At 38.8% G+C, this 27,084-nt stretch overlaps 1 protein-coding gene across 13 annotated transcripts in view; it reads left to right on the forward strand.

Annotated features, from left to right (window-relative positions):
* The window catches only part of STOX2 (storkhead box 2), a 224,924-nt gene that overhangs the window by 154,004 nt on the left and 43,836 nt on the right, over positions 1 to 27,084 (forward strand). For 8 of the 13 annotated variants that reach the window (XR_011970517.1, XR_011970518.1, XM_072624412.1 and 5 more), the window contains 2 exons: positions 738 to 946; positions 26,834 to 26,986. Coding sequence is in view for 11 of the 13 variants with exons in the window: in XM_072624409.1 (XP_072480510.1) it covers positions 738 to 946; positions 26,834 to 26,986 (362 nt within the window). In the remaining 2 variants the exon portion in view is untranslated. Of the gene's footprint in view, positions 1 to 737; positions 947 to 12,577; positions 15,382 to 15,732; positions 15,803 to 26,833; positions 26,987 to 27,084 lie in introns of those variants that run through there. The other 5 variants (XM_072624416.1, XM_072624414.1, XM_072624413.1 and 2 more) reach the window with 3 other exon arrangements.

Genomic DNA, 27,084 nt, shown 5'->3' on the forward strand with positions numbered 1-27,084 from the left:
CAAGCTGCATTTGACCTTGACGCTTCAATTTGTCCAATCCCCAAACCTGGGCTAAAGACCTGTCTTGATGGTAGGACCTTAATCAAAGGAGCTGTGCAGAGTCAACATAGGCACCAATTTTGGCAGATAAGCGGTCATTATGGGTTGTTATATGGGGAAAACATGCTCCATTGGCACAGATTCCTTCAGCTTGTCCTGTTGTTTGGCAACATGTAATGCTGGTCAAATGGAATTCATGCGAAAGGAAGTGAATGACAGCGTACAAATCATTACCACTAATGAAAAAAGAAAGTTGTGTTGGGGAGAGAGAATATATTAATGAAACTCTTCTCTTTTTTAAACAAAAGGAGATGACCTGTGATGAGGGCTACTATGGGAAGGAATTTACGTTCATTTTGTATCATGTTCCTAAATAGTACCCCTATCTTTTTCATTTGGCCAATAGAACACATAGTGGGCCAAATTCCAAAATGACACACTGCTTTTTCAGCAAGATAAGATATTTAATTAGGACTAGCAAACACATGAACTTTAAGGGAAATTTCTAGCTCCATATAAACATGTAAATTTATTAAAAATTTCTGCCATTAAGTCAGGGTACAATTTTTAGCACTAACATTAAAAACACCACAAAAAAAATGGAGGAATATCTACTGAAGAGACAGCTAGATTACAAATGGGTATTTCTCCTAGGCCCTCTTTGGGCTTCTTTGACATGAGGTTCCTTGACCTAACAGCTCTGAAACCAACATGAGGATGAAAACAAGAGTGGAAATGGAAGGAGAGAGAGCAGAAGAAGAATACAGAGAAGTATGGTACTGGAGTCGATGCTCAGGAGGGGAAGAGGCCTGGCTGTGGCCTCCTGGCTGGACACCCAGGAGGAAGAGGCAGTGGACCCTGTTCCAGACGCTGGCCTGGCAGGGAGTACGAGAGAGGAAGCCCCTATGTGAGTTTTCCCAATATTTTCCCCCTTCCTTCCCCATCTAGTTAGGACACATGTAATAGAATTTAACCAAAATTATGTTTTTCTTTTGCTGGCATCTCCATAAGCTGCTCCTTAGCCTACCCTGATATTTGAAGGCCAAATCACACATTTCTAAGATAAAATTAGTTACATAATTTTAAAAAATATATTTATATTTTCAAAGGCTAGAGCGAAGTCCAGAAGTTCCTGCCTTTTCCCAGACCTAATCAGCCTGCCATCAGTGTTCAGGCAGCTGATTCTCCTTTCTCAGGAGTCAGCAGAAGTTGCGGTAACCATATCACCCCACATAACAAATAGAGTTGGAGGTCATTTAGTTCAGCCTCTCATTTTACAGCTGAGGAAACTGAGTCCCAGAGAGGTCAAGTGATCTGCCCTAAGCTTAGTACTAGGCAAAATTACCAACAGACTTTGGCCACAATCACAAATTAACATCTCAATGTAGTATAGAAAGAATTACCTGTTATTTTTTCTTCCTTTGTTATCAAAGCCTGTTGATGAGCTCACCTTTTGAAAAGAAATCATTGAAATAATAAAAGAAATAATTGTGAAAAGAAATAGTCCAATTAAAAATATCTCTGCAAAAGAAGTTAGATTTCTATCGACTCTGTGCCCAGTGTATTGTGGCACACAGAGAAATTGTTAAACTCTATTAAGAATGGTTATAGTATAAAGCTTTCTGGCTAGGACATAGTTATCAGATATTGAGTTTATTATCTGTGGCTGGGGGGTATAACTAAATGGTGAATAGGGTTTGTGACTGGAGTAAGGGAGAAAGGGAAGATGTGGGATGAAATTATTTACCATCCTTGTCTTGAACATACAAATGATATATACTTCATAGGAATAGGTTAACTCACATGAATAACTCTGAGAATATTCCCAGGTGATTCGGTGCCTGAACTTTTCTGCAACCTCTTTCTCCCAAAATGAGTGTGGTACTCATTTCAGACTATGCATCACTGGCTGACTGAAGGGTCCAAGAGTGTCTTCCCATATCCAGTACTCCACTGTTAATGGCTGGTCATTTAAAGGGGAAGTGGGTTGGGAGAGGCTTAGGGGTACAGAAGACATGGAGCCATATTCTTGAAAGTTTTATTCCATTCTGTTTCAGTGCCTTATGATCTGGTTTATGGACTCTGGTAGGCTTTTCACTTTTCTTCCTGTCCCATGTAGCTCTCTTTACAAAGCTCACTGACACTATGACTAGAGGATGGTTTGGTGAAATGGAATCCAAATCATTTAACCCTTGGGAGAGGTCCAGTGGAAAAGGGGGTTAATCTAGTCTATGCCATAATAGTAAAGGTCTTATCTTTTTTTTGAAAACAAGATGAACTAAAAAAGTCAAAATCTATTTAACCAACTTAAGTACTTCCTATATTCAGGGCACTGTGCTATCTGCCAGAGGATTAAAAAAAATGGAAACCATCCCCTGCCATCAAGGAAATCACATTTTACCTAGGAATTAACAACATAAATGCAGATAAGCAACTACTGGTTGCTTAAGTGGGGAGAGGGCAAGTAACAACCTGAATCGAAAAGGAAGGCTTCTCAGGTCACTGAAAACTAGACATTCTTGGATTTCAGACTCTTAATTGGAAATATTTTAAATGACAGCTAAGTCTAAATTAAAGGGAAAAGTCTACATGAAAACAATGGGACTCATTGTACCAATGGACATGTATAGGAGTCTGCTGTTAATGGCAGAAACATAAACTTTGGTGACCCGGGTAAGTTTTCATTGAGAAAACAGAGTAACAGGTGCTCCTAAGAGCATAGCCTATGTGATCTAGAGGCATGAGAGGGAAGGATCCATGGAGAACACAGCTTTGATGGGAGCAATAGGGATTCAGTGGGGGACTATGATGATTTGTTGTTGTTCAGTTATTTTAGTCATGTCGATTCTTCATGACCCCATTTGGGGTTTTCTTGGCAAAGATACTAGAATGGTTTGCCATTTCCTTTGGCTCATTTTACAGATGAGGAAACTGAGGCAAACAGGGTTAAGTGACTTGCCCAGAGTTATACAGCTAATAAGTCTCTTAGTTCAGATTTGAACTCAGGGAAATAGATCTTCCTAACTCAAGACCCTGTGCTCTATCCATTGCACTGCTGTGATATTGATAAACTAAAATGGTTTAGTTGCAAGAGGATGCTGGTTCATACTGAAAGTATATCAAGCAGATACAGAGAGAATGGAGGCAGAGGGAGGAGATATTATTGTTGGAATAAGGGACAGGATTTATCCACAGAAAGCTAAAAAATGGTAGAGTTAAAGGCCGGCAATGAAGTACAAAGATAACTCTGAAGTTCTTTGTCGGAGATGTTGAATTCAGCCGAGTGATTACCAAAGAGCTTTCAAAAGTCTTGAAGAATCGAAAGGTGCCACAGAACTGGAAAATTAGCAAATATGCTTCCTGATTTTCAAAAGAGGGAAGAAATTGTATTTTTTCAAACTATGATTCCTGGCAAAATTCTGAAACAGATTAAAGAAAAGAGAATGTGATTTTTCAGAGAAGGAAACAGTTATTAAGAGTTACTTTGTGCAAATTCATGTCAAACTAAAATCATGTCCTTTTTTTGACTGGTTTATTGGATTGGTAAATCAATGAAATGACATAGATGTGATTTCAGTGAGTCATTTGACAATCTCACTTGACATTCTTATGGACGAGATAGAGAGATAGGCAAGACCAGAGTTAAGTTGATTTGGAACTCATTGAATGATTGGTTCAAAATATTTAGTAATTAATGAATTAATGGTTATATCAGTATGCAAAGAGATCTCTCATGGATTGCCCCAAGGTTTGTCCTTTTTTGTCAGTGAGGTGACTGAAGGCCCTCAATGGTGTACATCAAATTTAAAAATTATATGAAACCAGAAGGGATAGCTTACTCACTGGATGGCAATTGGGATGCAAAAAAGATCTCAAAAGGCTGGATCTAATGAGATGAAATTGCTTAGGAATAAAGGCCCATCCATACTTACGTTCAAAGAATCAACTATATAAATATAGGAAGAAATTATGTGGAAAATCATAGGATTATAGTCTTCAAGTTAAAAGTAGGGCCTTAAGAGCTATCCCATTCTATGAATGAGGAAGAATGATGGTCAAGGAGGTTAAACTGTGAACGAACTGGTGTGTGTGTGTGTGTGTGTGTATGTGTGTGTGTGTGTGTGTGTGAGAGAGAGAGAGAGAGACAGAGAGAGAGAGAGAGAGAGAGAGAATGAGAATTTGTTCAAGGTCATACAGGTGGTAACTATCAGATTGTAGGGTTTGAAGCCAGACTGCTTTTTCTGTGGTACCAGATTCGGGGATTGGGGAGAGCTACAAGTTCAGGATGAGGCAACAATACAACACTGCAGTCTAAAAATTAATGTGATATTATGCTATCTTAGTAGTAGAAGATTAGCATTCAAAAGAAGGGAAACTGTGGGTCTGATGGATTCTATTCTGGTCATAGCACATCTGGCATATTGAGTTTGATTCTAGGTGCTTCGTAATTTATCAATGACATGGACACATTGGAGCATCCAAAAGAGAGGGTGGTCAGAGTTTTGTGGAATACTGACGACCACTTTCCCTGAGGATTGGTTGAAGCTTGGTTGGGTGTGGCAGATATAAAAAAAGAAACTGCATGAATGGGGAGGGGACTTGATAGGTGTGTTGAAGTATTTTCAGAGCTCTCATGAGGAAGGGGCTTCTTATCCTTGGCCCCAGAACTGGACGTAATGGATGGAAATTGCTAACGGGCAAATTTTGACTTGGATATATGGAAAATTGTTTTTTTGAACAGTTAAATACCAATATTCTATGAACAACAAGCATCAGAGAATGCTCATTTCCTGATAGGTGATAGATTCAATGCAGATTGAGAAATATTCTTTTTTGGACATGGCCAGTGCTAGAGTTTTTTGTTTGACTCGATGTTTTTATAACGAGAGTTTTGTTTTTCTTATTTTCTCAATGCCCCAGGGCTGAGGAGTCTGAAAGAGAGAGGACAGATTTATGTTGGAAAAAATGAAATTCGATTAAATTTTAAGATCTGTAAGTGGAATGAGTCACCGCAGGGGACAGTGGATTTCCCTATGCTAGAGTTGTTTTTGTGAAGGTTGGGTGACCACTTGGAGACTTCACAGAGGGAATTCTAGTTCAGGTGCAAGTTGAGAATTTTGGTGACCCTTGATGTATACTCTCTGATATTCTGCATATGAAACAGTGGCATTGCCAACAGTGATGAAAAAGTTGAACAAAGGGAAGAACAGGTATGTACTGGCATTTGACTTGAGTGATGGGATAATGAGTTTAACATTTCTGATGGAAATCCTCTTGTCCTTGATTTAATGTTACATGGTTTGTAGTATACTTATATGTTTATGCCTTTCTCTGGAAATGTTTTTATGACCCAAACATGGGAAGTAATACTTCTAATCAACTGGTTAGGCCACATCTGTGCTTAATTTTGGTTGTTCTGCTAGAGATGTGATAAACTGGAGCATTTCCAGAAGAGGCCTATGAAAACACTTGAGCAACCTGGGGTCTTCTTTCCTGAAAAAGAGAAGTTTTGGGGTAGAAAATAGGGGCCATGAGGACTGTTTTTAAAAGTTGAAAAATTTTAGCATGATAAAAATGATTAGACTTCATTTGAACTTCCCAAGGTAGAACCAAGGCCAATGGGGAGACATATTCCATAGCACATAAAGGAATTACTTCTAGCACTTGGAGCCATGTGGAAATGGAATGAGTTGCCTTGTAATGAATGTCGTGAAGACTCCCCATAACTGTGACAATATTTAAGCGGAGTCCAAAGCTATTAGATTTCATAGAGAAGGGAATACTTGTATGAGTTGGAATGTAGACTGGATGACCTCAACATGTATTGTCCAATTCTGAGATGATGTGATTTGCTTTTCATATACCTTCATTTATTCTCTTTATGCTGTAAACCTATACAGTAGGGAATGTGTTAGTCTCTTTAACAATGAAACAAAAGATATTTTCATTATTCAGGTCAGTGCTCCAAAACCAGTTATTCGATAATATCTAGTGATTTATTGTATATAAGATGGAGAGGAAGGTGAAATATTAAGAGTAGACAAGGAGATTTCTATGTCATTTTTGTGATTGTAGCACGAAAAATCAAAGATGGAGCCCCATTGGGTTCATTAGTACAAAGTGGCTTGAAGTGGAACTTCTTCTAGATTATACGATTGTCCTTATACAAACCATAAGATACTATTCTATTTTCTACATTACAGATGATAAAGCTAGGGCACAAGGGAAATAAAGTCAGTTCTTCACAATCTCACTGCATGAATGTCAATCAAGGAAAGAATTAGCATTAAGTTTTTTACCCTTTTGGCTATGAAGACTGTAATAGTTTGTAGTTTGATGACTTGGGATGGAAGAAGTAATGTTGATGAAGATTTTGCACAGTCACTGGGGAAATATGTAATTCTGTCAGGGTTTTATTTTCATTTGTTTTATTTGAGCTTGGAGACTTAACCTATTAAGAGAGGTTCCATGTTCAGATGTAGTAAAGGCTTGTCTAAGGCCATAGAGCTATCCATGCATGCTCAATGAAATAAAAACTGGTAAAAATTGGAAACGGGACCAACATCTTCATCCTTAAGAACCATCAAGGTTCTTAAAACTGTGGCTATTGCCATGTGTTCCACCACCATACCCCACAGATCACTGGGTCTTGCCATCCTCCCTGCAGGTGGACCCTCCATTTTATGGATGGTCTTTCCCAATTAAAATGAGAACTGTTCCTGAGCAGGGACTGTACAACTCTTCTGTTGTATCCTCAATGTTCAGCATGTCCTAAGAACTTAATAAATGCTTTTCCATTTCATTCATCTTTCTACCATCTCCTTGCCTCCCATCAACTTAGTTTCTTACAGTGTAGTATTAGAATAAATAAAAAAAATAATTTTAGAGTTTAAAGCTTTTGGATACTTTTTCCTAAATACCATCAAATTTGCATTCTGGATCATCTACTAAAAGCTAGGTGGCTTCAGCTTTTAAAAAGTGAAGGATTGAGTACACAAAAACAATTTATATGATGGTCTAATGCTGAAAAATTTGCTTTTCTTCATAGTAACATGTGTATATATACATGGATATATACGTATGTATCTTCATAGTAACATATATGTATACATATACATGTATATATGCATATATATCTTCCCAAATACTGTTAAGAAAGTAATCAGCCATGCTTAATGGATAGAGTGCCAGGCTTAGAGTTAGACATACCTGGGATCAAATACCACCTTCGATGCTTTCTAGGCGTGTGGTCTTGGACATGTCTGTTAGCCTGCTGGACCTCCAGCAACCCTGGGATTTATTTACAAAGTTAGAGACTGGTTATGATCTGGTTTGGTGAAGGGTTTCTTATACCAAGAGTTCCCTACCCTGACAAAATCACAGATCCTCTGAGGATTCATGGATGATTCTGCTGTATTATCATATATTCTATGGCTATCATTATCGATTCCAGCATGATATTGGGGAAAGTGCACTAGATTTGGAGCCAGGAGGACCTGAATTTGAGTCCTGGCTCTAATATTTAATTAGTATGACTTTCATTAAGACACCTAACCGTTGAGACTTAGCTTCCTCTTTTGTAAAATAAACATAATAATACTTATTCTATCCATTTCATGGAACTGTTGAAAGGCTAGATGAGGCAAGGTGGTGGTACTGTCGAAAAACTACTGTCTCTGGAGTGAGAGAATCTGAATTCAAATCCCTATGATACTTATTATCTGTGTGACCTCAAGCAAGGTATTTCAACTCTCTGGGTTGCCTGTCTCTTCATCTACAAATGAGGGGATTGGATTGTGACCCCTGACATCTCTTTCAACTGATTGTCTTTGATTCTCTGAAAATGCTTTTTAAACCTTATGAAGTGCTATGGAAATGTGGTAGTTATTATTCCTAAGGAACAACATTGGATGGCCTTCATATGTAGCAATATATAAATGCATAATAAATACACGCTCCCTAGTCATTTGGTGATTTCCATAATAGACAAGAATGCCAAGAATATTTGTTGCTCAAATGTTTGGAGCCCCTGTCTATATTCCAGTCTGTCTGATCCAACTATAACTGAAATTGTTTTCCTAACATAACAGAATGTACTTGACCTAGTAACCTCTTGACTCGAAAGACTTCAGAAGGTTTGACTTTCTCTTTTGGAAACCACTTTGGTAGTGTTTTTAATTCTTGTCACGCCTGATCTTCTCATCAGTTCTTGCATCTAAGAAAGTCTGGATAGTTAAGTGCTGTTGTGGTGTCTAGGGATTTCTGTTCAGAGTATTCCTTTTCATCGCATTGTGATTTCTTGTCTGGAACTAACATCCCACTTTGGACTCTCTTGGCTGATGTAGAATTTGCAACTGTAGCAGGACTATCATTTGCATAGACTTTTGACTTTACCTCATGTCCAGTATGCAAAGAATTATATGCTCAAAATTTGTGATAAAACCTCTGTTTGAATGGTAGTTGTAGTATTTATCAGCCTTCAAAGTTAGAAAGAAAAAGGACTATGTTCCACACCAGCCTATTTTTATTATCCAATCCAACAAGCATTTATTAAGTACCTATTATGTGCCAGGCACTGTTCTAGGCACTAAGGATTCAGAGACTAAAGAAACAATCAAAATCCTCCCATTCTCCCTTCCTCCTTTTCCTTCCTGTGGCCAGTTCCTTGGAAGTGCCAGTTATGCAGTGTGAAATCAAATGCCTGCATGGTAGTACAGGGCACATGCATGGATGGGAAAAGACAGGCTGTTATTACCCATATTTTTTTCCATTCTTTCTGTGAGAGAAATTGACACAATGCTATAGAGAACACTGTAAGAACAGTAGGAAGAGGCTTTAAGGTTTTCACTGGAGTGGTCCTTCCTTGGAGAAGAAGCTTATTGGCTAGTGCAAAATGTTACAGTGAAATACAAAGCTGGAAAAAAAATGGTGGCCCATCCAATGGTAAGTGTCACCTTTTCAGGCTTCCTATCTAAATATTCTTTAACACAAATTCCTTCTAGCCAGACTGCTCAATTTATACTTTCTTACACTGCCATATGCATTTCTGTTCTCCTTTTGCTCAGCTATCTACCATCTCCTATCTGGAATTATCTATTCTCTCCCCTCTACCTATCCAAATTCTTTCCTTCTTTCAAAGCAAAATGTTTGTCTCCACTTAGATTTTCCTGACCACAATCAGTCCATTGTTAGCTTCTTTTAGACTATGAAAGCACTTAAAAAATTTTTTTGGAATTTTTTTTTCCAGTACCACTTATTTGATACTTATGATACTCTACCACATAGCATGGCATAGTGGGAAGAAAGCTGACCTTGGAGTCATGAAGACTTCATTTCAAGTCTTTTTTTTGTCGCATACATGGTGGCATCACCCTAGACAAATAAAACGAGTCACTAAATGTCTCAGTACCATTTGCCATAGTGTGAGCCAAGGTTTGTAGAGTCGCTATGAAATGCTTTTTGGTATCCCTCCTAGCACAGCCATAGCATCTCATAAGTACTTAATAGCTATTTGTTAATCAACTGTAAGTTTTGTTTTGTTTTACCATCAATACTGCAACTTTAAGACCCTAATACATTCCTCTACCCCTCTTACCTTCTACCTTAGCCCTTCTTTATTTCTAGGGTGCACCAAATATATAATCCATCATAAAGATGAGCTCATTGATAGATGGTCAGCAGCGTATGTATTTGGTTTTGCCCACTAATGATGGGGAAGGTTTTTTGTTGGTTTTTGTTGTTTTTGCTAATGCATCTGCATATTCTTAGGTGGTCCACATGGTCTCTCTTTATAAGACTGCTTGCTGCCTGGAGTTGAGTTACTGTTAGGGGCCATGAAGCATAAAGAAGCCAACCAGCTATGTGATGACTGAACCTGTGACCTGGGCCCCATTGGCACCAAGTTGTAACTGAGCTCACTGACTTTATTGGAAATCATAAACTTGAGTTATGGGTTGTTTATTCTTAATGTTGGTTTGTATAAGATGGAAACATGGGAGATGGGAGATATTTGTGGGTATTACATCATCATGACCCATTTTCCTTCACTTACAGTTTTCCAACTCTTTACCCCAGTGTTGCTTTTTTTCTTATTATTTTTCATAAATTTATTCTGTTGTATTAAAAACACTAAAATCTGTAAAGAGATTGGCGCATGAATCGAAACTTTTCCAAAGGGACATGTAAATAAAGAGCCAGGGCAAAGGTAACCTATTGGATTTTTTGTTAGGTTTTGTGTCTTTGAATTCTTTAATTTTGCACTTCTGTCATTAATATGTCTATTTCAGACAAGTCCTGCCTGTTGATAGGCATGATTCTCACAAAATGGAGAATCATGGGTTGGATAGTATGGATAAGGAGGTTAATAACTCATTAAACAACCAAAATCAAATAAGATAGATGGATTAATAGTGATCAGTCACTGTCAACCTAGACAGGTGAGCTACTATATAAGAAAATGGAACCATTTTCAAAATACCTCATAGGATGTAACTGTTAATGTACCCAGCCAGTCTTTCTCAGTAAATGCTAGAGAAAATTACCTCCCCACCTTATCTGTACTGATTTGTTCATCTTCATTATTGTTTTCTTTACTCAAGGTTTTTACAATAGCTTAGAAAAGGGGTTCTTATGGAGCCCTTGTCAGAATGCTTGTTCCTAGGGTTCATAATTGAAGGAAATGTTAAATTTTAGTTAGAGGTTAGTGAAAATAAAGATACAGTTTTTTCCCCATCCACGTTCATATGCTTTCTCCCCCACAAAAAAAATTTTTTCCAGGGGATTCAGGTTCAGATTCTAGGTTAAGAACCCCTGGATAACCAGTAATGATTGGTTTTTGAGAAGGTTCTTTATGATGAACTTTTGTGGCCTTGGAACTAGAGGGAAAGTCCCAAGGGGCTCCCATTCTCCCATTGGTATTTTGCGTTTATCAGATAAGCTAATTGTATGTAACCGTAGGAGGGAGGGGCCTTGGCCCCCAAGGGAAGGGACAAGATGAAGCAGAGAAAATAGAGTTCTTAACTTAAACAGACTTCTCCTCCAAGGCTAACAATTCATTCTTCATCTTATAGGCTGCCTTTGCATGTTGCTGAAATGTCAGCATGCAGGTGCAGATTCATTTACTTTGCCTAAAAGAAGCACAAAAACATACTTGACAAAAGGTGCAGGAGCTAGTAGCCTGCTGACTCCCACCCCACTCCCCCACCCCTGCCCAAAGGGTTGTCTATAGAGTCTGAGAGCCTGGGTTCAAATCTCACTTTGATATGAATTATTCATGTGACTTTATTAGCAAATCACTTCATCTGCCTGGATTTGAGTTTCTTCATCTGTAAAATAAGGGTGTTGGATTTGTTGACCTGTGAGAGGTCTCTTGTGCTTCTGTATCAGGGGTTATTAATCTGGGGTCCATTAAATTAAATTTTTAAAAAATTATGTATATGCATATATGTGTACATATACATATGCATGCATGTATACACATACACACATATATGCTTACATGTCATTTTCCCCCTGAGAAATGAGAGTCCATAGGTTTTATCAAACTGCAAAAAGGAGAGTCCAAGACACAAAAAAATTAAGGATCTCTTTTCTAAATTTGTGGCTCAATGCTCCTATGGCTCTGTGGGTATTGGAACCTCTGTAAAGCAGAATTTTTTTAAAAATCAGTTATTTGGAAGAAGATATTTTAAAAAGCATAATTTGCCAAATTTCCAGATGACAGAAAACTGGGAGGGCTAACTGATATACTGAATAACAGTTACAATTATATAAGGTCCCCACTGGGGGATTAGTGAAGGTGGAATTTAATAAAGATAATCATAAATGGCTTAGGCTTTAGGTTTTCTAAAAAAAACAATTATATAAGTGTGTGTGTGTGTATACATATATATGCACATATATACATACACACACATATACATAATTTGGATGGCCAGAGGATGCCCAGTTAACTTTGGGTTTACTGCCTAGCTTTTTCTTTTCTCTCTTTCTTTCTTTCTTTCTTTCTTTCTTTCTTTCTTTCTTTCTTTCTTTCTTTCCTTCTTTCCTTCCTTCCTTCTTTCCTTCCTTCCTTCCTTCCTTCCTTCCTTCCTTCCTTCCTTCCTTCCTTCCTTCCTTCCTTCCTTCCTTCCTTCCTTCCTTCCTTCCTTCCTCCCTCCCTTCCTCCTTCCCTCCCTCCCTCCTTCCTTCCTTCCTTCCTTCCTCCTTCCTTCCTTCCTTCCTTCCTTCCTTCCTTCCTTCCTTCCTTCCTTCCTTCCTTCCTTCCTTCCTTCCTTCCTTCCTTCCTTCCTTCCTTCCTTCCTTCCTTCTTTCTTCCCTCCCTCCTGCCTTTCCTTCCTTGTCTTTCCCAAAACATTAAACCCAGCGCACTCTGAAGCCCATACATTGGACAACAATAGGTCCCTGCCCAACCTCCACTTAATGTGTGTTTTCTGGACACTCCTGTCTTAAGAGTGATTATTAATAGTAACTTTCACACTTTCCCTCCCAGCTTGATTTACTCATATTTTTTTCTTTCGCTCATTATAGGAGCCATTCCGATTACTTCTTAAAGAGTCCTATTCCCTGAATGGGCGTCACCTCACTCTAAGTGAGCACCTAAATAGGCCTTAGGAGAAAAAGGCCAAGGTCTCCCAATGCCTCCTGAGCCGTCTGTAGTCATCCTGATGAATATCTGGTCACTGGATTCAGATGGCTCTGGAGGAGGAGTGAGGCTGGTGACCTGCACAGCCCTCCCTCACTCAAAACAGAAGCAAGTGCAAGTCATGTCATCATATCTCTGATGGCATGGTCTTCTTCGAAAATGAAAGATGAACACAGCAATCTGTATATATACACACACAAACACATATATATATTTATGTCTCATCTGTCTACTTCTCTTTCTGTCTCTCTCCCTGTTTTTTTCTCCTCCTTTCCTCTTTCTCCATCTCTATCTAATACTACTCCTAATAGTTAGATTTATATAGCTTTTATATATACATGTGTGGACACATATACATTTATATGACATATAGCTCTTACTATGTGCCAGGCACCACAGTGCTTCATGCTAAGCCATTAACAATTATTATCTCTTGTGAACCCCAAAACAAACCTGAAAAGCTGGTGCTACTATTATTCCCATTTTATTGATGAGCAAACTGAATCAAGCAGGGGTCACAGGGTCAACTAGCTAGAGTCTGAGGCTGAATCTGAACTGACTTCAGGTCCAATTCCATCTATGTTTCTATCATTTAACTCTATATAATCTATCATCTATGTCTATCTGTCTGTCTGTCTATCTGTATCATCCTTCCAATCATCTATCCATTTATCTTTCCAAATCTCTCTATTTCTCTCTAACTGTCTTTCTCTCTTAGCTGGGGGTTACCTGGTCTTAACAGTATGGAATTCATGAGAAAAAAAAGACCTAGGGAGTTTTAGTTGATATCCCATGCTTAATAATCAGCCAGCAGCGTGATCTGTCTGCCAAAAAAAAATAATTTTAGGCTACATCAATCCTAGCTCTAGTGTCCAGAACAAGGCAGGAGATTGCCCTATCTTATTTTGCTTTGGTGATACCATATCCATTTCCTAGTTCTGCATTTTAAAAGAGACACCAACAAATGGCTGTTCAATGTTTGGAGAAGCAGAGAAGGAGCAACTGCTATGATGATAGAGTCTGGAGATCATAGAAAAGGAGTTGGGGCTTGTATGACCAAACCATCTTAAAATATTTTGAAAGGTTCTCATGCAGAAAAAGGAATCTTTTGGGGGGGGGAGAATGGGAAAGGGTAGCTTCAATCACTCAGAATTAGGACCTGTGGATCCAAGTTACAGGTGACAGATTTTGACTCCATTCATGGAAGAATTTTCTAACCATCAGAACTGTCCATGGATGGAAAAAATGGCCTTGTGAGAGGAGGGGTTGCCCTCTCTGTCCCTGGAAATGGTCAAGAAGAAGCTAGAACAAGTCCTTTGGTCAGGAGGTATTTAGAGGGATACCATGTTGAGTGGGGGGGGGAGTCCTTTGTAGTTCTAAAGATTCTTCACTTCTGTGAAGTCTGTTTCAGTCTGTTTTTTATTGCTTTACTGTACTCTAGAACTGGAGTTACTGTAGACTGTTGTATTCTGTTCAGGAAGCTGTACAAGAATTTCCTGTCTACTGCATAGCCCTGGTTTGGTTTTGGTAGTTTTGTTTTTGATGGGGAAGAAGAGAAAGGAAAGGCTGATGAGAAGATTGAGGCTCATCCTCATCATCATTCATTTCTGTCATTTGTTCTTCCCTTTGTGTCATTTTGTTTTACTGTGATTGTTGGTGCACCTGATATTTTCTCCCCTTACCTTAAAAAAAATTCTATGCTGGAGTTATATTTGTAGTGGCCTTATATCCAAATAATGATGAACAATAGGTTTGGGGGAAGTTCTACAGCAAACTATTGTGCATACACACTCTCAGAGTCACCTAAGCTTTACATTGTCCATATTCAAACCAGCTAGGTAGTATAGTAAGGGGGCCTGTTTGTATTATATGATGGACTTTGCCATCATGACTCAGATGCTCACCCTGGAACTGAGGCCTTCTCACCTTAAAGTAGCCTTCCACCATACAACCTGTCTCCTCCCATTGATTTGGGGTCTTCCATTTTAGGGACCATGCTTGATTATTCCCTCTTCTGCCACCATGCTCCCATCCCCCAATATGAGTACCCCCTAACCCCCTCTCTTCTCTGGAAAGCGTACCCCCACCCCTTCCAGCCTCCTTGGGTTAATGGTTGCTCCATTAGAATATCTTTGAAGGCATGGACTGTCTGGCGTGTTTTCATTTGATTCCCCAATAGTTAGCACAGTTCCCTGCACATAATAAGCACCTAAATAAAAGCTTGTTCCTTTCTACAGAGTGTGGAGGAAATCATTCCACAAATATATAATTGATAATTTTTCCTATTGATCTTTGATGCAGAATAAAAATGGGATCTCTGTATAAATGCATATTAAAAAGACCCCCATTTTCCCATGCTATTCAGGGCCTGTCATAAACTTAGGAGAAAAGCCCTGTCACATTAAGAACCAGTTCTTGCCATAATGACCTCACCCTACATGGCGATGCCTTTGTCAGCGGCTGGATGCCGACTCCCCTGTACTCCAGCCCGAATCGGCGGTGTGATGGGGCTGGGGAGGTTCAAGCCTGCGAAGACTTGTTACAGCTGTTGGAATTTATGACAAATCGCTCACTGCAGCTAAACTTTGATCTAGTGCACAATGGAGCAGCCTGTTGATGAACGGCAGATAGGGGCATCTTTCATCACAATAAAGCAGAGAGGGGAGAGGGGAGATGTGTCTGAAATGTAATTAAGACCGGTAAGTGCATCACAATCAGCTTGATTAGGGGTGGAGGGTACCAGAGGCATGCATGAGTTTATCGTTGGAAGATTAAAATTTTCACTTGGTTTAACGCATGGGCGTGGATCTGTTTTTCCCCCATTGGATCAACCAGCCTATTTGCACCCCTCCCACCTCTAGCAGAAGCAGGGTAGCCCTCCCCAATGCAGGAACCCTCTATGGGCAAGACAAAGAAACACTCCCAGACATCCAGAGACTTCGTCCTGTAGCTTTTCTCCGAGCGATGACTCATTCTAGTTCCCAAAGGATTCTGGGCAGGGTAGTGAGAAGTCAGGTTGGCTGATGAGTTCCTATGACTTCACTTTGCAGAGAACCAGGCAGAAGAGGAGTGAGTGATACTGCAGAATCCTGAGGCATTGCAGTGGAGAGGTGGTTTGTTGTGAGTGTCTTTGATATCCCAGGGTAGGCACGGAAAAAAATGAGATGTCTGTTTGTTCTGCAAATAGCTCGAAAGAGTGGGGATGTGGCAGAAGCAATTGGGCTTTGGTTTCTGTTTCCAAAAAGGTTACCCGCAAAGTCCATTTACAAAGTCTTTTTTACGGTTGTGTCTTGGTTTATTATAACCGTGTATATGTGTGTATATGTACATATACATGCATATAATATGTGCACATTCACACACATACACACACACACATATATGTATGTATAAAATACACATTTTTTCCCCTTCTGCTTTTGAACTTGTGCCACTATTTCAAGCCTTAAATTGTAAGAACTGAGACTTCTGGAACTAAAAAACTAATTCTAGCACTTTCCCTCTGTTAATTATTTCCTGTTTATTCCGTGTGTGTGTGTGTGTGTGTGTGTGTGTGTGTGTGTATCTTGATTTGAATTTGTTTGCATATTATCTCCTCCACCAGATTGTGAGCTCCTTGAGGGTAAGGTCTGTCTTGACTTTTGTGGGTATTTAAAAAATATCAACTGATTGATTGAACCAAATGTCAGACAGCCTTTGTATTTCAAAGTTCCTCCTGTAGCCAAACTGGATTGCTAATTTCAACCATGATGACTTAAAAGCATCCTCTTTTTATTGTATATTATTTCCTGCAGTAAGTTGGCATGTACCAGGTTTTAGTATCAAAGCTACCTGGGGGAATAGGACTAGACTAGAGGGTCAAGGAGGTCCCCTGCACCTGAGCTCTGGTGCTCTGTCTCCTCCGCCCCCCCCACCCCAATCTCTTTCTCTCTCTGTCTCCCTTTTGGGGAGGGGATAGGTGGGGGAAGAAATGATATATAGTATAGTAAAAGATGTTTAAAACACTTTGAATGGTTGTATAGTACGTTAAAAAGTGGACACGCTCTTCCATCCTTCCTCCCTGGCCCTAGGCAATTGTCTTGTCTCATGGAGGCTTCCTAGCAGATGTGACCTCCACAGCATGATTCATTCTTGAATGTCACATTAGAGCTGAAGTCAGCCAGCTGCAAGACTTGCAAAAGAGGAAATGATCCCAAAGTACTATGGATTAAATCAGCCACATTGGCTGCTGGAGGGTGCTTCAGAAATATCATTTGGATGTTTTCCAAAGAATTAATTAATAGCTCCCAACAGGTAACATGCTTTAATTTCTTGGTAGCAGAACTCCAAGGCACCAAAAGCCAAGGAAGATTCATTTTTCTCCTTAAGAAATACTCCCAGCCCCTGGAACTTGTTAACACCTCCCTCAAAAATATTAATGATGAAATAACCATAGTTTTAGCACAGCTCTGCTTTAGGATCCATGCTAATAAACACTGCTTCCCTTGCTCAGGGGAGTTTTCAGGTAAAGGCTTTTAATTATGAGGAGATAAGTTTTTAATCCTAACAGCTATGTGTCCCATCACATTAGCAGATGTGACTCTCTCTTGTGGTGAGCGCATGGTATGATGGAAAACACTGGTCTGACTCTGAAATCTAAGGACCTGGGTTCCAATCCCATCCCCAACACTTTTTACCTAATGTACCTCAGTTTCCTCATTTGTAAAAAAGAATTTTAAAGTAAAGTCATTAGCCCCTGAGGTCACCTCCAGCTTAAGTCAATTCTGATAAATATTTGTAGTATTCCATATTGTTTATTTAGATGTTCATGCCGTTTTGATCATATGAAATTCATATCAAAAATTGAAGAGCTTAAAAAAAGACACTTTAACCCCAAGTTCCTCAGAACATGCCTGACTTTTGCTGAATGATGAAATATTTTCTTTCTCTCAAATATTCATCATGCAAATAACATCAAAATGCATAGCAAAAACATGACTAACATGGAAATATGTTTTGTTTGACCTCATGTGTACAAGATATTGAAATCTATCTATCAAATTGCTTGCCCTCTCAAGGAGGGGGGAAGGGTGGGAGGAAGGGAGAGAATTTGGGACTCAAAATTTTAAAAAACAAGCAACTTTTTTTGCATGTAATTGTGAAATATTTAATGAAAGAAATAAAAAACTGTATTGGAAAAAAGGCATAACAAACTACAACTACATTAATTAAATTTAAAATTTCATTTATTAATGAATTTAAAACCAATTAAATTTAAAGTCAAGGTTGTTTAGCTGGCTTAAAGGACAGTTTTTGTCATGAATTACAAATACTTAATTAGAAAAATGAGATAATTAGTAAAATACTATCTCTTCCATTCTATATTAAGACCCTATTCAGATCCTGCCTCCTCCATGAAGGCTTTTTCTAATGCCCCCAGCCTGAGTGAAAATGCTGGGTCTGAACTCAGAGGATGTGAGTTCAAATACCATCCGTGGTACCTTGGACAAATCACTGAACTTCTTTAGGCCTGTGTTTTCTCATTTGTAAAATGAGAAGATTGAACTAAGTGCTTCTGACATCTTTTCCAGCTCGGACCTTTGATCCTCCACTGAATTCTCATTGCAGTTACTTTCTACGTGGTATACATGACAAAGAGTCATGAACTTTTCTATTTGACCAAGACATCTATTGTTTAGTTTTTCCGATGTTGGTGCTATGTCTAAGTTTCTTTATATTTTCCCCATAGTGCCTAGCACTGAGTTCTACAATGACATCAAACCCAAATAGAAATGGGAGCCACAAAGCCTACACAGAGGCCAGCTAGGTGGCACCCTAATTCATAGAGCTCCAGGCTTGGAGTCAGGAAGACTTAACTTCCTGAGTTCAGCTTCTACCTCAGACACTTCCTAGCTGTGTGACCCTGGGCAGGTCACTTAACCCTGCTTGCCTCAGTTTCTCCATCTGTAAAATGAGCTGGAAAAGAAAATGACACACCACTCCATTATCATGGCCAAGAAAACCCCAGATGGGGCCATGAAGAGTCAGATATGACTAAAAAGGATTGAATGACAGCAAACCTACAAAGGATCCCTGAAGGCTACATACTAACTTAGAAAAACCACATGTTATCTATGTTTTGTTGTTTTTTTAAATTTATTTTATTTCCTAATTACATTTTAATTTTGTTCAAGTCACACTGGTTCCACCTACCTCTGCCTTACAACATAGTAGGAAGCCCTCAACTTTGGAAACTAACAGCAGAAACATTGACAATGTGCAGTGTCTTGCACTAAGCAAGTTGTTAAACAGTAAGTATAATTCGTAATCAAGGCCTTTTAGGAGGTGTCCATCAACTTGTCAACAGATGAGCTGATACAGATAGAGATATCTAGGTTGGGCCTTCTGTTGGCTGGTTGATAGATACCTTTGCTGATAGATTTATCTATCAGAGAAAGAGAGAGAATATAATGGTTAATAAATAGTTAATTGATCACTGCTTCTGTCAGCTTCATCTGGAACGAAAATAGTTTTGGCTTTTCATTGCTTTCATTCTGAATCATTTGTTACTCTGGAAACTGTGATTGAAACCACCTTGAAATACAGATATGTAAAACAGCAGTATTGCCAAATGTTACTGTTGCTGGGAGACTTTTCTTTATGTATAACTTTGAAAGTGAGCTTCTCAAATTAAGCCCTGTTAGGAGGCTGTTTGGGTCCAAGTTGGGCGAGTCACTGAATTTCTCTCCTTTTCTTAGCTTTTCTGTAGCTTAGTTCATCTTTAAAATGCGGATAAAGGTTGTGATTGAGTCATGTCTGACTCTTTGTGACTCCATGTATTGTAGGACACCAGGTTCTTCTCTCCTCCACTATCTCCCAGAATTCTGTCTAAGCTCATATTCGTTGCTTCCAGATACTATCTATCCATCTCATCCACTGCCTTCCCTTTCTCCTTTTGCCTTCAATTTTTCCCCACATTAGGATCTTTTCAATGACTCCCATCTTCTCATTATGTGGCTAAAGTATTTAAGCTTCAGCATGTGACCTTTCAGTGAACAATTTTAGTTAAATTCTTTAAATATTGGCTGATTTGATCTTGCTATCCAAAGAACTCTCAAAAGTCTTCTCTAGCTCCACAATTCAAAACTATCGATTCTGTTGTGCTCAGCTTTCCTTATTGTCCAAGTCTCACAGCCATATACTGTGATTGGAAGACTTTAGCACGCTGTCCAGATTTGCCATAGCTTTCTTTCCAAGGAGCAAGGTATTTTTTAAAAAAATTTCCTGGCTATAGTTGCCATCTACATTGATCTTTGAGTTCAAGAATGTAAAATCTGACGCTGCTTCTGTTTCTTCTCTATTTGCCAGGAAGTGATGGGATGAGTTGCCAAGATAGTTTTTTTTAAAGGTTAAGCTTTAAGCCAGGAAAACCTGGGTTCAAATCCAGCCTCAGATACTTAGTAGCTATATGATCCTGGGCAAGTCACTTAATCTGTCTCCCTCATTTTCCCCATCTATAAAATGCAGATACTTATAGCATTTACTTCCCCAGGATGTTTCAAGGATAAAAAAAAAAAGGTTTCTCATACTTTACTCCCCACTGTATACTCTTCATTCCATTGACACTGGCCTCTCCTGGATGTTCCAAGAACACTTGGCTCTGGGTGTTTTCTCTGTCTGTCCTCCATGCCCAGAATACTCTGCCTTCTCATTTCCACCTAATGCCTACCCTGTCTTCTTTGAAGTCTCAACTAGAATCCCATTTTCTCTAGGAAGCCTTTCCAACCCCTTTTAATTATAGTGCCTTCCCTCTCATAATAATATCTTATGTGTCCTAGATATAGCTTGTTGGGACATAGTTGTTTGTTCTCCCTCCCTTTAGATTGTAAGCTCCTGTAGGGTGGGGAATGTCCCTTGTCTCTATGTATCTCCAGCACTTAGCACAATGCCTGACTTTGTAGATGCCTAAAAAATGTCATTGACTAATTGCTTGCATTCTCAATGGGGTGAGATGGGGGTGGCAGGGGAGGGAAGGAGAGAATTTGGAACTTAAAATTTGAAAAAAGAATATTAAAATTATTTTTACATGTAATTGGGGAAAATGTCAAGTTAAAAATGTGAAAAAATATTGACTGTAAAGCACATGGTAAGCATTAAAGCATAGTATAAATGCTAGCTTTTGTTATTATCCACCCCTCCTACCATCCCTTTCACCAGGTGCACAGACCTTGCTTTTTGTATCTATGCTATTTCTCAGCATTCTGTGCTCCTCAATGACCCACTTCCCTACCTAATTAAAGCTCAGTATATTGATTTAAAGCACCAGTGATAACAACACCACATACAACACTGAACATTAGAGCAGAAACTCTGGTTAAACATGTTTGGATTATCAGTGATAAACTCTGTGATTAGACATTCAAAGCCATTTGGCACCCACTTAACAAATGTCATGGGTATGTAAACATTTCCCCTCATTCATAAAAGTATGCCATACTCACCATATTGGAACACTCCAATGACCCCATGATCTCATAGATGTGAATATCCCTCCAGTAATACAAATCACAATCCATCTCTCTCTATGCAATATTTGTCTATGTTCCCCCTTAATTTCACCATGCTCATTGTGCCAAGGAAGCTAGGTGGTACAGTGGATAGAGTGTTGGACCTAAAGTCAGGAAGACTCATCTTCCTGTGTTTAAATCCAGCCTCAGATACTTACCTGCTGTATGACCTTGGGCAAATCACATAACCTTGTTTACCTCAGTTCCTCATCTGTAAAATGAGCAGAAGAAGGACATGGCAAACCACTCTAGTATCTGCCAAGAAAACTCCAAATGAGGTCACAAAGAGTCAGACACAGCTGAAGCAATTGAACAGAGGGACCTTTCCTTTCCACATCGAGCCCACCTCAGTGCAGTACGTTGGCTGTCTATCGGTTGGTTCCTTTTTCCTGTACTTGTAATAATAACTCAATAAAAATTTAAGTGCCTACTTAATGTCAGGCATTGTGCTGGGGATACAGATTGTTGTGGTTCATCCTTCATTCTTGGTCTCGGAGAGGACCAGTGACATCAGGAGGGTGATGTCTTGATGAATACACAAAAAAGTCCCTGACCCCAAAGAGCTTAAAATCTAATAGGGGAATAGAGCACATTAAAGGGAAAGCTGATAGAAACAGAGGAATGGCACCTGATACAGGATACGAGGGGGAAGGTATGGTGGAGAAGCCAGGTGGGAAATGTAGAACTATTTGTGCTGAGAACTTTGTTTAAATGGAGGTTTGGGAGTTCATGGCTCTCTCCGCCCTTCCACTTAAGCAACATGAGTACCAAAGCTGATTGGATCCTGTAGGAGGATGAGCTTTCTCCAATGATGAGCTTCTTGGAGAGGTCATAGACATCCCAAAGTAATGCCGTCCAAAGGTTGTTGACAATCCAGTGGGATGATGTATGTAACGCATTCCGCAAACCTAATAGTACCCATAAATGGTCACTGTTATCTGATAGTCGATAGTTAGAAAGAATTTCCATACATTATCTCATGCATACCTCATCTTTACCCTTTGAAATAGATAGCTTAAGCAATTGTATTGTCTGCATTTTAGAGTGAGGAAACTGTAACCAAGGGAGGTTAAGGGCCTGCCTTTGTGCCATACCACTTATTAAGTGCCTGAGTCAGGTCTGGAACCCAGATCTTTGGACAATGGATCTGTTGTTCTTTTGATCATACCACAGTCCTCTCAATGTCATGAACTAAGACTTAGTGCTCAGGCACTAGTTGAATTGAATTGCAGGATCATTATGAAGTCATGAACCACTGAAGTTTACAATTGATTTAGTGGTTCATGCATTGTGCCCCCCACTTCACTAAAGTAGGAAAGGCAGCTCAGTGTGTTAGAAGCACTGGAAACTAACGTTCCTATAGTAATTATAGTAGCAATACTGGGATTTAAATTAGACCTTCTCTCCCACCGATGCATATCTTAGCATAGCTTCAGAATTTCTGAGTGAAAAAGAGAGACAATGAAGCACCTAATAGGTATAATCCATCAAAGGAGAAGGGGGAGGGAAGCCCATCCCAGGTAGTGTTGAGGCATTGCCTTCTGCTTTCTACCTTTCTTCCTCACTTGGTCCTACCTTCACCCTGTTTTCCCCCATCAATCACTTAGTCCCTGACCAGACCCTAAAACAGCAATGTTGGCTGATTTGCTTAGTGAGAGTGTGTACTGCATGTAGGGACAGTGATGGATTCTCTAATAAAGCAGTGAGTCAGGACCTGCTGAGCTGGACAGCTAGCTGATTCATTTTTTTTTTCTGAGCATTATCTATCTTGTGGGATGAGTGGACAGTTAGAAGCAAAAAGACTTGAGTCTGGTTTGAATTCCCTTGAGCTTGGGATTCGTGCTCCACCTACCACGTTGTTTCCAGTTTCTCCGTGCCTCATTAGGAATTGTGAGGAGTGCCAGAACTGATGTTCGCAAGGCCAACTTCAGTAGGACTATTTGGAGTTTGTTTTCTTTCCCTTTCTCAACAGGAGTGTTCTTTCAATTAATAGCTATGGGAACTGAGCTTTCTTAACAAGGCTATGAAGTATTTAAAGAGAACATTAGGGCATTTTTTTGTTATAAAGTTGTTTTTTTTTTTAATGTTTTCTGTTTCCTTTCAGAATTTCTCTTCATGCCAAATTCTCTTCCACTGTATGAAGCAATGAAGGAAAGATCCTATACCACTGCGGCATTTAAACAAAACACACAGTAACTTTAGGAGAAAAGCTGCTTTTTGGATGCCAGTTTTCCTTTTCATTTCAAATACATACATTTGAAAGTCAAGTATAGTAATTTGGTTTCAAAGGGAAGCTGCTAGCGACTAGCAGCAGTCTGAGTTAATGAGAGCCATATGCTATGTCCCTTATGTATGGGGATTGTATTCTTCAAGTAAATGTTTGAGGAAAGGAATCTTTGAATTTTGGAACAGATCTCTCAAAAATATTATAGTAAACCTTCTGTTTCAAGAGCCAAGCAGTATTTATACATATAATTGGTGTTAATATATTAAATTAAGTTGTAAACACAAGATATTTTCTGATGTTCTCTATCAAAGTTGTTCATTTAACTGTAACCACAGGCTGCTTGTGATTTTTCCCTGAAGCCCAAGGGTATTTAAGATAAAGCTTTAGTGAATTAGTAACTCTATCAGTAGGTTTGTTGGCAGAGGAGAGAGGAAAAGGAGGATGGGCTATCTTTGCAATGCAACTGGGCCCTTGGCATATTTTACAAATGTGTTTCTTAGTTTTCATGAATATGTAATCCATTTAAGAAATAGAAACAATGCAGTGATTAATTGTTATGTCCTCCAGCTTCGGACCCCAAAAGCTTTTAATGGTATGCCTGAGATTCTGTACATTTACGATGAAAAATGATAGAAAGCAATATTATTAGAATATTACTAATAGAAAACAATAACATTTCATAAGAAATGGTTTTATTAGGTGAACATATACATGAGGGGCATTGATAAAAATCAGTTTAAATTAAAAGTACACGAAGAGATAGACTCTCCACTAGAATCCTGCTACCTTGCCTCATTCTGGTGTTAGGTGACTCTGGATCCTAGAAGGCTGCCTCGCCATCACAGACTGGCTCCAGCAAGTCCTGTCACAATGAAAAAAGAGTTTTCCAAGTGTGGGCCTGTGATGATGAACAGTGTAGGTGTAGGTCCATTCAGAGACCCTAAGCACCAGATTGGTCAGATGGTGATTAGTTTTGGAGGGATCATAGTTCTCTAGTATCAAGTTTGGTTATTATATTGATCACAGTTCTCAAGTCTTTCAAAGTTATTTTGCAATATTGTTGCAGCTCGGTGGTGCAGTGGATAGAGCACCAGCACAGGAATCAGGAGGACCTGAGTTCAAATCTCACCTCACACACTTGACACTCACTAACTGTATGACCTTGGGCAAGTCACTTAACCCCAATTGTCTCATCCTGGGTCATCTCCAGTCAACCTGCTGAATATCTGGTCACTAGATTCAGATGGCTCTGGAGGAGAAAGGAGGCTGGTGATCTGCACAGCCCTCCCTCACTCAAAACAAAGTCAAGTGCAAGTCATGTCATCATTTCTCTGATGGCATGGTCTTCTTCGGCAACGAAGAACGAACACACAATATTGTTATCATATGAATTGTTCTGCTTACTTTACTGTGTGCCAGTTTATATAAATCTTCATAGGTTTCTCTGAAACCATTCCCTTCATCATTTCTTACACTCCACACATTCTATCACTTTCATATACCATAACTTGTTCAGCCATTCTCTAGTAGATTGAGAAATCCTTATTTTCCATTTCTTTGCACTGCAAAAGAAGATTATATAAGTATTTTTTGTGTCTCTGGGCCCTTTTCCTCATTCCTTGATCTCTTTATGAGGATATTGCAAAGTCAGAAGGTATGGTATGCACAGCTTGATAATTTTAGGGACATAGTTCCAAATTGCTTTCCATAATGCCAGGACCAATTCACAGCTCCAGCCGTGGCCTCAGTATTTTTGGTAATATGTTGGTTATGGTAGTCTAAATTCATGATCTGGAAGGTCTCTTTGACTTTTTAAATCTATGAAAGAAGGAAACCATGTTTGCTTATTCAAATGATCATTCATTTCATATACTGAGTACAATATTGACATATGCATTCATACTTTAGATTGACAAGTTTTCTTTGCTTGTGAATCATAAATTAATCAAAATTAATCCTCTATGTAGTAATTTCTATAAATACTTGGGTATTGTGGCATTGTACTAATATTGATAGTCTCCAGTTTATTGCTTTGGAATAAACACATTTTAAAAAGAGAATGCTTAGTTAATTCAAACGGTTTTGTTGGAAAATGAACTAAACATGACGAAGCTGAGTTATGTTAACAACTATCTGTCATTTTCAATATTAATCATATACATATGTGTGACCCATCTCAAGAACTTCATTCTTTTCATTCTGTGATAATTCATCCAATTTAGGAGCATTGTTCCTAACTTTAGAGATGTTCACTGTTTTGAGATATTTCTTTTGCTACATTATCTTTTTTTCTACTTATTTGTTGTTTAGCAAAGATATCTTTGGATTTTTTTTATAAGTGTATACTGTATTTTATGAAAAGGTGCAGGAAGTGTCCTCAGTAATGCTATGTATATTAGCATATATGGAAGGATACATGAAGAAAGAAAAAATAAGCTTTAGCAACATGTTGGTTAGATGAGATGAGTATGAGAGGATGTGAGGATGGCAATATGTTGGCCTGGAACAGGAAATTTGAGAATGAGGGAGAGCTGGAGTAAAAGATAAAAAGTTTGGTTAGATAAAAGTAAAATGCATTTTAGGGCAACAACAAAATAGCCTCGTATTTTACATAGACTATCTCATCTTCATTTCAGATCTGCTCTATGGTGTCAGAATTATTTTATATGTGTGTGTTATGGCTAAAATTATACTGTTAAATTGTATCATGAGTTGGCTTAAGTTAAGAACCCAAGAGGTAAGAACCCTGGAGTTCTTAACCTGGTGTAGGTGAACTTATTTTCAAAAAAAATTTTTTTGATAATTGTATTTCACTGTAATTAGTTTCCTTTGTCATTCTAAATTTTTATGCTTTTAAAATTATTTGGAGAAAGAGATTGATGTATAGACTTCACCTTATTACTAAGGGGATCATTGAAACCTTTCTCTCTCCCCCACCCCCTAAAAAAAATTTGAAAATCCCTAAGTTAGCCCATCTGCTTTGTCATAAACTCTTACTTTATTTAGCAAGACAAGAGGAGCCTTAACTATGTTTTAACGCTTTTTTAACCTAAATGAAATGTGCTACTGTATAACAATCTTGGTTATATAGCTCTGTCCTTTGTGTTGGGTTGTAATCATCTTGAGGGAGTTTATTTTTGTGTCTCCAGTGCCTAGCATAGTGTGTGGGGATACTGTTTGTTGGATTAAATCTTAGAATACTTTATTGCATCTATGTATGTGTGTGTGTGTATGTATGTATATATATGTGTGTGTATGTATGTCTGTGTGTGTGTGTATGAGAGAGAGAGAGAGAAGGGGGGAGAAGGGGAGAAAATTAGAATATAATTGCATTTCTTTAATGGAGTACTTGATTAAAAGGTTTCTCTTTTTCTACAGGTGATGTCTCTCCAATCAGCATGTCTCCCATCAGTCAATCTCAGTTTATTCCACTTGGGGAAATCCTTTGCTTGGCCATCTCAGCAATGAACTCTGCAAGAAAACCTGTCACACCAGAAGCATTGATGGAACACCTGACTACTTGTTTTCCAGGTAAGAAAAGGATAATGTAGCTCTTATCCAGTGGTTTGCCTGGGACTTCAAAGAGACATTCTTTCTGAGTTCACGTAGACCAGCAATAAACTTTTATT

The sequence above is a fragment of the Notamacropus eugenii genome, chromosome 7, assembly GCF_028372415.1.
Source record: "Notamacropus eugenii isolate mMacEug1 chromosome 7, mMacEug1.pri_v2, whole genome shotgun sequence".
Taxonomy (NCBI): Eukaryota; Metazoa; Chordata; class Mammalia; order Diprotodontia; family Macropodidae; genus Notamacropus; species Notamacropus eugenii.